The 13,966-nt window shown below is 38.0% G+C and overlaps 1 protein-coding gene across 1 annotated transcript in view; it reads right to left on the bottom strand.

Moving 5' to 3' along the window:
- Positions 1-13,711, bottom strand: part of LOC119824363 (cytochrome P450 3A6-like) — a 62,524-nt gene extending 48,813 nt beyond the window's left edge. The window contains exons 1-2 of the mRNA XM_038344483.1: positions 13,641-13,711; positions 9,310-9,403 (exon numbers count right to left, since the gene is read on the bottom strand). Of these exons, the coding sequence (XP_038200411.1) occupies positions 9,310-9,403; positions 13,641-13,711 (165 nt within the window). The remainder of the gene's footprint in view (positions 1-9,309; positions 9,404-13,640) is intronic.
- Between the last annotated feature and the right edge of the window lie 255 nt (positions 13,712-13,966).

Below are 13,966 nucleotides of genomic sequence, written 5' to 3'. Positions count from 1 at the left end.
CTATTATTGTGGTTTCAGGTCAAGTGGTTCCCAATTTGTGGTTGAGAATTGAAGAAATCATCAAGAATGAGTAACATCATACTTTGCCAGCCTTACAAATCTATGGAATGAATTTTTTGCCTACTAAGCCTGGCTATGCCATGACTCCTTATGTTGGCTACTTGCTAGTTTTATCAAGCTGGGGATTTAAAACCTGTCAATTTATTTATGAGATCATGATAATAGTGTATTCCTTTACCTCTTCAAAGCTTTATTTGGTTTGATATTTTCTGACTCTTTACAGGCAGATCTTGTTGACTATGGGGAAACTTTCTACTTCACATCATGAAAAACCTTTAATTTAAATTTTTGATACCTATCTATAATTCTCCTAACCATTTTTATGCTATCCACTACTTTGGAAACAGATACTGTGCTTTTGTTGGGAGTTCTGGGATGTCTACTGCTATGTTTCAAGAAGAAACTCCTTATATTTTTAATGTTACAGTGAAAGACACTCTTCTGATGCCTTTAAGAACTTTTGTACCCCTCTTAGGTAATGCACACAAAACTATCACCTGTTATAATAAAAATTGAAAATAGTTGAGCTAATACATGGGTCTCTTAATATTTTACTTGAAAATTTAAAAGAGGGAACACATTTATGCCCCCACTCCTAGGAATCTCATTACTCATACTTTATTTTCTTTATTTTTTGAGAATAGGTCAATAAAAATTAATTAATGAAGAAAATTTAAGGGTCATACATGCTCCAGAAGGAGAAGCTATGTGGCAAGATCTTCCTATAAGAAATGGTGTGGCCGGGCAGTGTTGGTGCACGCCTTTAATCCCAGCACTCAGGTGGCAGAGGCAGGTGGATCTCTGTGAGTTCGAGGCCAGCCTGGTCTACAAGAGCTAGTTCCAGGACAGGCTCCAAAGCCACAGAGAAACCCTGTCTCAAAAAATCAAAAGAAAGAAAGAAATGGTGTGGAGCTGATCCTGAACTTGTGCTCAGGTGGGAGAGAGGATATGTCCGTGTTTTCTTGAAAGAAGCTGATAAGCCACATTGGGTCACTGGACACCTTGTTATGCACTTCCAGACTTCAATGGCGTCTGCTGTGGTCCAGATGTCAGAAAGTGAAGCTACAGATAATGATGAGTTTGAAAGTATCATGGAGACCAGGGCATCCCTGGCAGTCTACCCAGTGAAGTTTCTACCCAGTTTAGGGACAGATTAATCATCTCACTGAAGAAGAAATTTCTGTGGTCTAGAAGACATGGCAGCCTGTGAGTTGCATCCATTTATTTTCAGTAATTCTGCAATTACTCTCTGACTCAATCATAGAAACAATCATAGAAAGTATGATAGACTACCAGTCCTTGTGACTGTTCCTCCCCCCACACATTTGATCCATTCCATCAATTGGGAAGATCTGCCTATCTGAATATTTGCTAATGATGTGCAGGTTATTTCACAATTCTATTTTACAGGTGCTTCCAGGCAATACTAGGTATCTGAAGGGGAAGCTCAGCCAATCACCTTGTTTTGTAAGGCGTGTCCCCCTTAGGCTAATATTGACTTATAAAATCTTGCGAGCCTGTGGCCTGCCTGCTTTTTGTTTTCCTGCGCTCCTTGCTCCTCGCTGGAACCTTGGATTTGTAAGTTCCCTTTTCTTTCCTTTATTAAAACTGAATTATATATATTAAAGCTACTCTGGTGAATCATAACTGCTGATCAACCACGCACCTTCAGGTATCTAACTGTACTAGCACAACATCAGATGGTTCAGTATGGATGTGTTCCTTTCATTTGAGTGACTGGTAAGGCCTATTGTTTTGGGGTCCATGACAGTGCAAAGGTAATATTTATTAAACAACACAAATTCATTCATCCCTTTAGTTTTCTAGTTTCCCATTGCCCACAGGTTACTCTGATGTACTGGTGTTTCTTAGTATCTCATAAGACACTAGAAATTTGGTTTCGGAATGGAATTCCCCATTGGGTGCAGGCTCCATGGATCTTCAGAACTTTGTGCCTCTGAATGGATGATCTAAGGTACTGTTGACTTGACCTGGAACCACCCACCTGGTCTGGATGAAGATATGTTCTTGAACCCACTCATTGACCATATCCTGTCATACTATTTTCAACAGAAAAGTATCAACAGGACATTTTGGTCATTATTAACAGTCCTGGACAGTGTAATGAACTATTGGATTTTTGATCAGATGAACAGCCATGTATGGCATAGAAATTCTTTTGTATGTGGACTCACTGCTTGCTATTAACCCTTCATAATCATTATTGTGAGCTCCTCTATTCAAGTGGGAGATACTTCAAGATTATTTGTGCCAATTGTATCCTCTCTGGTTGTGCAAACTCTTCTGCTCATAAATGCCTTGTTTTACTTCAATAGCCTTCACTTGTCATGATTCATATTCACTTTAGAGATATATCATATGGTGATTTTGGACAACAGTTTCTCTTTGAATTTTATCAGACTTTTATGACAAATAAAGATTTCTAGGTCTCTTTTCTTTTTTTTTTTCTTTTTGGTTTTTCGAGACAGGGTTTCTCTGCAGCTTTTTAAGAGCCTGTCCTGGAACTAGCTCTTGTAGACCAGGCTGGCCTCGAACTCACAGAGATCTGCCTGCCTCTGACTCCCGAGTGCTGGGATTAAAGGCGTGCGCCACCACCGCCCGGCTTCTAGGTCTCTCTTTTAATCTTTATTTTCTTATTTTTGAAGTCATTACAGCTATAGTGCCAGAGACTGCTTCCATGTTGTCTCTTGCTCAACAAATGCAAACTTCTCATTTTGTAAATCAGCTTACTTATAATACTTCTGTGGCCTTAAAAACACAAGAACAAAACTGCTAGCCCCATTCTGCCCCAAAACTTGACTATCCTCCTGGAACCTCAGTGGAACTCTGAAACACAGCTTACTACAATACTGAGGGGACCAAGAGGTGAGGGACAAGCCACACAGCACGACACAACACCTTCTAGGACCTCCAATGGGACAAAACCCTGAGTCTCTCCCCAAACTATGTAGGCTTCTCTAGTCAAACAGTAGGAGAGTTTCCTGCAGGTAGGCTGACCCAATACCCACCCCCATTCCACTGTACCCCATAAACTACTAGTCCTATTCCACCCCCAAACTTGCCTATCTTCCTGCAACCTTGGTGGAACTCTGAAACACAGCTTCCTACAATGCAGAGAGGACAAGAGGTGAGTGACCAGTTGGGACACCCCACTTTCTAAGCTCTCCATAGTGGGGCAAAACCCCAGGACCCTTCCCCACCTGCTTTAGCTTATCTAACTATCCAGCAGGAGACGTTCCTGCTAAGAGGACCAAGAGAGAGGACCGAGAGGGAGAGGACCAAGAGAGGAACTCTAAAACACAAGCTGTGAATGAACAGAGTGGTCCAAGAAAGTGAACCAGGAGAGAAGACCAAGAGCAGGATAAGAGAGACCAAAGTGGCTCCCTGAGACACAGACATTGACAGTACAGAACAGACCAAGAACAATTTGCAAAGATTCAGAGAGCAACTCCAAAGATTGTGCCAAGACAAAAAGATACTGCCGGCATCAACTGAAGAAAGAAAGGTTTAGGTACCAATGCAAGAATTCATCCAACAACCTAAAAAGCAACATGGTAATACTAGAACCCAATGGTCACACAACAGAAAGATTTGTTCATCCTAACCCAGAAGAACCCAAAGAAAATGACTTTAAATGTAACTTTATGAAGATGATGGAGACCTTTAAACAGGAAATGAAAACTCCCTTTAAAATGAAGGAAAAAACAAACAAGGAAAAAAAGGTTTGAAGAAATTAATAAATCCCTCAAAGAAAACCAAGAAACACCAGTCAAACAGGTGAAGCCACCAGATCAAGATTTCAAGACTGAAATAGAGGCGATAAGAAAAACACAAACCAAAGGAATTCTGGCAACAGAAAATCTGGGTAAATTAACAGGAACTAAGGAGGCAAGTATAACCAACAGAATACAAAAGACAGAAGAAAGAATCTCAGGTGCTGAAGATACTATAGAGGAAATAGATTCATTGGTCAAAGAAAACATTAAATCTAACAAATTATTAAAACAAAACATCAAAGAAATCTGGGACACCATGAAAAGACCAAACCTAAGAATAATAGTGATAGAAGAACTCCAGCTCAAAAGCACAGAAAATATATTCAACAAAATCATAGAAGAAAACCTTCCAAGCCTAAATAAGGATATCCCTAGAGGCTTACAGAACACCAAATACACTGAATAAAATAATCCCCTCTTCATATAATAATCAATGTAATCCATCATATAAATAAACTGAAAGAAAAAATCTCCCTATGATCATCTCATTAGATGCTGAGAAAGCATTTGAGAATATTCAACACCTCTTAATATTAAAGGTCTGAGAGATCAGGGATAAAAGGAAAATATCTAAATATGAGTGAAATATACAGCAAGCCTACAGCCAACATAAAATTAAATGAAGAGAAACTCAAAGTGATTCAACTAAAATCAGGAAAAAAGACAAGGCTGTCCACTCTCTTAATATCTCTTCAACATAGTTTTGAAGTTCTGGCTATAGCAATACGACAACAATAGGAAATCAAGGGGATTCAGATTGTAAAGGAAGATGTCAAATTTTCATTATTTGCTAATGATATATAAGTATATATAAGTGACCCCAAAATCTACAAAGGAAATCCTACAGATGATAAATATCTTCAGTAATGTGGCAGGATACAAGATCAACTCAAGCAAATCAGTAGCCATCCTATACAGAAATGAGAAAGAATGCCAGACATTGATGGCACACACCTTTGATCCCAGCACTCAGGAGGAAGAGGCAGGTGAATCTCTCTGAGTTTGAGGTCAGCCTGGTCTACAAGAATGAGTTCCAGGACAGGCTCCAAAGCTACAGAAAACCCTGTATCAAAAAAGCAAATAAGGGAAAGAAATGATAAAGAAGATGAGACAGGAACCAGGAAAACCTTTTACAATAGCAACAAATAACCAAAGAAGTGAAAATCATTTTCATCAAGAATTTTAAGTCTTTAAAGAAAGAAATTTAAGAAGATACCAAAAAAATGGAAAGATCTCCCATGATCTTGGATAGGTAGGATGAAAGCAATCTTTAGATTCAATGCAATCCCCATCAAAATCCCAACAAAATTTGTCATAGACATAGAAAAAACAATAATAAACTTCATATGGAAAAAACAAGAGAGCCAAAACAATCCTATACATTAAAGGAACTTCCAGAGGCATCACTCTCCCTGACATCACGAGCTACTACAGAGCTACAGTAATAAAAACAGCTTGGTACTGACATAAAAACAGAGCAGTTGACCAATGGAATCAAATTAAAGACCAAGATATTAAACCACACACTTATGGACACCTGATTTTTGACAAAGAAGCTAAAATTATACAATGGGAAAAAGAAAACATCTTTAACAAATGGTGTGGGCATAACTGGATATCAACACATAGAAGAATGAAAATAGATCCATATCTATCACCATGCAAAAACCTCAAGTCCAAAGGATTAAGAACCTCAATATAAATATAACCACACCAAACTGAGAAAAGAGAAAGTGGAAAGTAATCTTCAATCCATGAGCAGAGGAGACTACTTCCTAAATATAACACTTTTATCACAGATGATGAGAGCAACAATAAATAAATGAAATGTTCTGAAATGGAAAAGCTTCTTTAAAGCAAAAGACACAGTCAATGAGAAAAAAAGGTAGCCTACTGAATGGGAAAATGCCTTCACCAACCCCACATCATACAGAGGACTGATCTCCAAAATATTTATAAAGAACTCAAAAATTAGACATCAAAATTTTAAATAACCCAATCAAAAATGAGGTACAGAACTAAATAGAGAATTCTCAACAGAAGAATCTCAAATGGCCAAAACACTTAAGGAAATGTTCAACATCCTTAGCCATCAGGGAAATGCAAATCATAACAACACTGAGATACACCAGTCAGAATGGCGAAGATCAAAACACCAATGATAACTTATGCTGGAGAAGATGTGGAGTAAGTATAATAACATTACCATTGCTGGTGGGAATGCAAACTTGTGCAACCACTTTAGAAATCAAAAAATTGGGAATCAAATTACCTCAGGATCCAACAATATCAGTCTTGGGAATATATCCAAAAGATGCTCAATCATATTACAAAGATATTTGTTTAACTATGATCATAACAGCAGTATTTGTCATAGCCCAAACCTGCAAACACCTAGATGCCCCTCAACTGAAAAATGGAAAAAGAAAATGTGGCACATTTACTCATTAGAATACTACTCAGATGTAAAAAACAATGGCATCTTTAATTTTGCATGTAAATGGATGGAACCAGAAAACACCATCCTAAGTGAGGTAACCCAGGCCCAAAAAGATGAATATGGTATCTACTCATGTATAAGTAGATACTAGCTATAAACATAGGTTATTAGCCTATTTTTCATGATACTAGAGAAGCTAAGTATCAAGGTGAACCCTAAGAACAACATATATAGGTCCACTTGGAAAGTCAAAATAGACAAGATCAACTGACAAAATTGGGAACATAATGGTGGGGAGAAGCTAGAGTGGAAGGGGGAGAAGAGGGAAGAGCTGGAGGGGTGTAGGAGGTCCTTCTATGTGTTGATCTCATTGGTTAATGAAGGAATTGCTTTGGGCCTAGAGCAGAGCTATAGGAAAATTAAGCTAGGCCAGAAAAACTGGACTGAATGCTGAAGGAAGAAAGTGGTGTCAGAGAACACCATAGATCCACCACTAGAGATAGATGTGCTGAAACTTTGCTGGTAGGCCACAGCTTCATGGTGATATACAGATTAATAAGAAATGGGTTAAATTAAGATGTAAGAGTTAGCCAATAAGAAGCTAGAGCTAATGGGCCAAAGAGTCATTTAATTAATACTGTTTCTGTATGATTATTTCAGTTTTGAGCATCTGGGATGAACAAGTGGTTCCAAGCAAAACTTCAGGGAATGGGATAGTTGAGATTAAGGAAGAACAGAGATGAGAACAAGTAAAGAGATATCTTGATTGAAGGAGCCATTATGGGATTAGCATGAATCCTGTCTCTAGATAAATTCCCAGGAATTCACAAGGATTACCCCAGCTAAAACCCTAAGCAATAGAGGAGAGGGTGCCCAAACTGGCATTGCCCTATAGTCAGACTGATGAATATCTTAAATATCACCATAGAAACTTCTTCCAGCACCTGAATGAAACAGAGACAGAGACCCACATCAGAACACTGGACTGAGCTTCCAAAGCACAGTTGAAGAGTGGGAGGAATGAGAATATAAGCCAAGAGTTCAGACCATGATGTGTATACCCACTGTAACAGTCTACCTAATTTAATGGGAGCTCACCAACTCCAGTCAGACAAGGAAGAAACATGCATAAAACTAAACTGGTCCCTCTCAATGTGTGACAGTTGCATGGCTGGGGCAGACTGAGGGGCCACTGGCAGTGGCACCAGGATTTATCCCTACTGAATGTACTGGCTTTTTGGGAACCCATTCTCTTTGGATGGATATCTTGCTCAGTCTACATATAGTAGGGAAATCATGTTACAAGTTCTGTGTCCTTGTCCAGCAACAGATTTGGTACGGTCCAGTCTGTGTATGGATCAAAGGCCTCAAGAGAGTCAATGTGGCAGTTTTTTTTCTCAGGAACTGACCTTTCATCTGGACTGGACTGTCACTCCTAAGGCAGTTGACAGAAGATAGTTTGAGTTATCTTCTGTTTTCTTGGCAAACATTGTCTTTGCTATCCTTGGCCATTTCCCCCATGCAAATAGTATGTAAGAAGCTATGTGTCTTATTAAAATTGCTCGGTATAATGAGCTCACGAAAGACCTCCCGATTTCAGCTGTCCACCTTCTTTATTTTTCATCTCCAGTTCTTCCCCTGAACACATCGTCTTTGGGACCCTTATTCCTGTAGGTTAGGGTCAAACCCTAGGTTTGTTACCCACCCTCCTATAAATAAGATACCAGGTCACACAAAGCACTAAGTACGGATATTAGGGAATCCATGGTCTTCTGAATAGCAAGGTTGCAACCAGTTTTCTCTTCGGGAGATGCTGCTTAACACAAAACCAGATGTGAAACAAAAGCATGAACGGGACAAACCCCAAACGTGCATTTCACAGAATATCTCCATCTTCTAAAAATAATGGGGTAGTTACTACATTTTGAAACAGGGGGAAAGTATGGAATTCTTAGTAAAGTTAGTAATGGACCATCAGTTTTGAAGAATTATGATCTGATAAGTAAACCATGAGTATTTTGAAAAACTAATCTTTTAAGAGTGCAGTCTGCATATAGGAACTGATTTTGGTCTCCTGGGCATGAGCTTAGGAACAACAGTACAGGAGCCTACCGTTTTAGAAAGAAAGCATTCAGGAAGGCTCTGTGTAAATTCATAGTCCAGTTTGTTATATATTAATAATGACTATATTAGCATGCATTTGCATATATTATAATCCACTTCCTAAATTTTTTCAAAAATGTGTCAAATCATGCTTTCTTTAGTGATTATGTATAAATGATTCTGCTTTTGTTTAAAGAAACAAAACTCATAATCTAGCTAAATATCTTAGGTTGAAAGACAACGTCTCTCATATTCCTCCTGCTAAGAATTACAAATAGGTTCTATTTCTAAGTGAAAAGGAGAATATTCTTGTTTGACCTCTCAATATACCCCTCCACACACACATGAAATCACTGATAGCAAGAGCCTGGGAAATGATTTCAAAGAATTTTATGGTATCATTGAGTATTCATTCATGTGCATATACCACAAAATAACTGTGTGCCTCCTGATCAGCATGTGCCAGAGTTACTCAACAAGAAGGGCCAAAGTTACAGCGAACTCTGACATGAATGAAACACTCAATTTAGTGGCATGCCATGCAGAAGTCATGACATGTGTTTCTTTAAATACTGAGTTAGTGTAACTTTACATTTTTGGAAGTTGTACTGAAAAAAAAAACCTTAATCTTTGAGGCTTCCAAAGCCTATACATCAGGTTTTTAAATCAGGTTATGCAAACACTGTGGGTTCTCATATGATGTAACCTGAGGCCTCAGACATTTGTTAAACAACAACAACAGGGTAACCTCACAATGATGTTCTTGTGACACATACAACTCTGGAAGCTGAAAACCTTAGTATTTCATACCAATGGCCAGTTGCACTGATGAACTGACACAGGGTGTCTGGACACTCATGAAATTGACACAGTCACAATAAGTAAAGGAAAAATTCCCAAATCACTCACCTTCCTGTAGTCAAGTAGCGTCCCAACAAAAGGGAGAGGTTTGGGGCCAGGAATTCCTATCTTCTTGAAAAGTCCATGTGAAGAGGTCCCATAACTAAGACATAGAGAAGAAAACCAAGTTATGGGCTTCTTGGTAGTACATGTAAATATACACATTCACACACACAGTGAATGAATATATATTTCCATCTTCACATACATAAGTTGACACATTCACATATACACATGTACATAAATATACATATCTATGCATGCACAAATATAAATATACATATTGTACATTGTGGTGATTTCAAAGAAAATGGCCAACAAAGGGACTGGGACTATTAGGAAACATGTCCTTGCTGAAATAGGTATGGTCTTGATAGAGGAAGTGTGTCATTGTAGAAAAGGGCTTGGCAGTCTCATATATGCTCAAGCCACCTCCACTGAGACAATTCAATTCCTGTTCCTTTGGACAAGAATGAAAGGATGCTAAGCTCTAGCACCATGTCTGCCTACATGCTGACTTGCTTCCCGCCATGACAAGAATGGACTAAAATTCTAAATTGTAAAGGAAACACACTAGCTGAAGATTTCTCTTTATAAGAGTTGCTGTGGTCATGGTGTCTCATCACAGCAATAACAACTTTAACACAAATATAAATACAAGTATAAAACAAATACACATATGTAGTTACTCATGTACTCCTAATACATGCGTATTATTGAGTCAATATATAATATATACATATGTAAATATATTCACACATGTGTGTTTATATATACAGATACATACATGTATGTGTGTTTATATACATATATATTTTCTTGGACACATATATTGAGAACTACAATAATTTATCCAGTGACAGAAGAGGTGGTCAGAATTTTACACAAAAATTAAGTATGATAATCTCCTTCACATACAATTTTATTATAAACTTTTATGTTAATACTTCATGATCCCAGTCCTAGAGTTATATGTAATAATAATCTCTAACCTTAAGATTGAATGTTACTGAGAGTCTCACCAGACAGAAAATAAGCAAAAATTGGCAACGCGGGTAACCTGCATTGCAAGCTCTACATGATATCTCCTGAACAGTGAACAGTAAGGTTGCTCTAAGGGAAATGATAGCCCACCAGCAGAGTCTGCTGACAAGACTTTCACATGACCCATCCCTCAGCTGGAAAATTGTGCAGAGGTTCCCATGTATAGCCTTTGGGTTAGAGAGGTGGCTCAGCTACTAACAGCATTGGCTGCTCTTGCAGGGCATGCAGGTTCAGTTTCCAGCACCCAAATGACTGCTCACAGTGGTCTACACTTCCAGTCCCTGGAAACCCAATGCCTTTCATTAACTAACATAGGCTAACAGGCATGCATGCAGTACACATACATAAAAACATAAAAACATTCATATGCACAAAATTAAGAATAAATATATATTTTAAAGATACAGACTTTGTGAGTTATCTCTTCAGATAGGGGGTTTTGTTATTGCATTGCCTTTGAGTCATTCATGTTCCTGCATGTAAACTTTCAACCAAACTACTGTGATAACCTGATAAACTCATGTCTCTTCAAGGGTGCTTTGGAGGATATGATACATTGATTTATTAATTTTTCCTACAGAGATCAGTGATTATTTGTTCTGTTTTCCCAGGAAACTAAAATTGCATGATCTATTATGCAAATGCTAACTGTGGTCTTGGTGTTTTTTTCACAGCAACAGAAACCTTAACTAAGACACGCATGCAAATACATATATAAATACATACTCGCATAGGGAATTACTCACATTCATCTATACTATTGATCTGTGTGTGTGTGTGTGTGTGTGTGTGTGTGTGTGTGTGTGTGCATGTGTACGTATTCATTCTTGGATGCAAATATTGACAACTACAAATATTTACCCAGTGTGATACCAAGAGGACAGAATATAACATAAAAGAACACAGAGCATTAATTCCCTCCACCTTCCATTTTAGTATAAACTTTTATGTTAATGTTTGATGGTCTTAGTCCTTGAGTTAATATGCAATAACACTTTCTAATCTTGAGTTTGAATATTAGTAAGGGGCTCACCAGAGTTAGTAAATAAGCAAACATCGGCAATATGGATAATGTGTGATTCAAGTTCTACTTGATGCCCACAGAAGAGTGAAGAGTGTGGTTGCTCATAGGAGGAGGTTAGCCCACGAGCAGAGCCTCATGACAAGACTCTCTCACCTGGCCTATCCCTCAGCTTTAAAGGTGTGCAGAGGTTCCCATATGCAGCCTTTGGGCTGGAGAGGTGGCTCAGCACATAACAGCAGTTGCTGCTCTTGCATAATATTCAGGTTCAGTTCCCAGCTCTCAAATGACTGCTCACAATCGTCTACGATTCTAGTTCCTGGGAATCCAAAACATTTCCCTTAACTTAAAAGGGCATCAGGTAGATGTGTGATACACATACAAACATGTATGCTAAACATTCATATGAACAAAATTAATAATAAATATATATTTAAAGACATAGATTTTTACAGTCATCATCTGTTCAGTTATGAGGATTTGGTGCTGCAATTGCCTTTGAGTTATTCATGCACCTGCAAGTAACCTTTCAAACAAACTCCTGTGAGAAATTGATAACTCATGTCTCTCCAAGGGGAACTTTGGAGAAAGGGCTACATTGATCTGTTAATCAAGATCTACTAAGATCATATGGTATTTGTTCCCATCTGCTTTGATCTGTTAATTGTGTCCTACTGAGATCAATGGGTATTTACTTCCATATTTCCCAGGAGCTAGAATTGCACCATCTGTTAGCCAAATGGTAACTGTGGTCTTGGTGTCTCTTCATAGCAACAGAAACCTTAACTAAGATGCATATGCACATATGTATATAAATACATATTTTTGTATGTATTCATATATATATACATGTATACTATTAAGTCAAAATAAATACATATATATGTACATATACATTCTTGGATACAAATATTGACAACTACAAGAAGTTATTCAGTGTGGTAACAGGTTGGCAGAATATAACATAAAAACTGAGAGCATTAATTACTCCGACCTACTTTCTTATTTTAAACTATTCTTTTAATACTTAATGGTCCAAGACTTAGATTTAATATGTAGTAACACTTTCTAACCTTGAGTTAGAAAGGGGCTCACCAGAGTAAATAAATAATCAAACATCAACAACTTGGGTAATCTGCAAGACAAAGTTCACCTGATACCTCAAGAACAGTGAACAGTGAGGTTGCTCAGAGGAGGAAGTTAGCCCACCATCAGAGCCTCCTGACCAGACTTTCAAATTGCCCATCCCTCAGCTTGAAAATTGTGAAGAGTTTCCCATGTAGATACTTTGGGCTAGAGTGGTGGCTCAGCAACTAACAGCATTGGCTGCTCTTGAGGGCATGCAGGTTCAACACCCAAATAACTGGAAATCCAGTGCAGTTCTCTTAATTTAAACATGCATCAGATAGGCATGTGATACATATACATACAGGCATGTAAAACATTTATTTATACAAAATTAAAATAAATACATATATTAAAGATACAGGTTTTTTGAGTCATCATCTGCTCAGGTGTGGGGGTTTGATGCTGTGGTTGCTTCTGAGTCATTCATGGTCCTTCAAGTAACATTTTAAATAAACTCCTGTGATAACTTCATAAATTTTTGTGTCTCCAAGGGGTATTTTGTAGGAAGAGCTACTTTGATCTGTCAATTGTGTCCTACTTAGGTCAAAAGGTATTTGCTCCCGTATTTCCCAGAAAAGTGAAATTTCACCATGTATTACCCACATGAACTCATGAGGTGATGGCCCACATAAAATACAATTTCTATGCCCTATTTCTTTCTAGACCATAGACATCACCATGTTAGCTTTCTGCAATAGGATGAGTCATAAGGTATTTATTTATTAACTATGTTCGTAACACAACAACCTCTGTTTCCTTTTTGGAAAGGCAGGCCTGAGTCAAGTAGTCATTTGCAACTCAAATGTAGTTTCCATCCTTGAGAGTTCTAGGTCCCTCAAAACTTCCTATTGCAGACTGATGAAGACATGACAAGAGTAAAGGCAGAAAACAAACCAAGAGAAACAGCTTACTGTAATCACTTTAAAACTTCTTCTGATTTTTTTTACAGCATTGATTTCTTGAAAAGCATTTAGAACATTTGGCCAGAAACACAGAGAGTTAAATGGTTAAGTTTGCAGTAGAAATCTGTTCAGCTGTGGCAGTATTAATTTCCACTGGATGATATTTTTTCCTGACAGGGAAAAGCAACCTGCGAATCATCCAAACTCTAGGGCCACAAAGGGGAGACATCCAGCCCATTACTCACAGGTAGAGGAGCACCAGGATGCTAGCCAGCAGAGCCCACGTTTCCATGGAAAAATTTAAAATTGAATCCATTGATTTTTTTTCTTTCAATAAATTTGCTCTCTGACGTCTCCTTCTCGGTGAGGACTTGAATACTCTTTCTGAGTCCAGGTATGAATCTGTGAAGCCAGGCCACAGTATTTATGTGCTAGGAAAAGGGGTGGAGGAGGTGATACTGCCAGTAGAAAGATGAGGTGTGACCCCAACACGGGTATTGACATTTTGAGTTTTAATAGTTAATTTTAAGCATAATTTTAATAAGTTAATAATTATTTTAATAAGTTAATA

The sequence above is a fragment of the Arvicola amphibius genome, chromosome 10 (genome assembly GCF_903992535.2).
Source record: "Arvicola amphibius chromosome 10, mArvAmp1.2, whole genome shotgun sequence".
Lineage (NCBI taxonomy): Eukaryota > Metazoa > Chordata > Mammalia > Rodentia > Cricetidae > Arvicola > Arvicola amphibius.
Note: the sequence above shows the minus strand (reverse complement) of the source record. Positions and strands in the feature narration are given on the sequence as shown.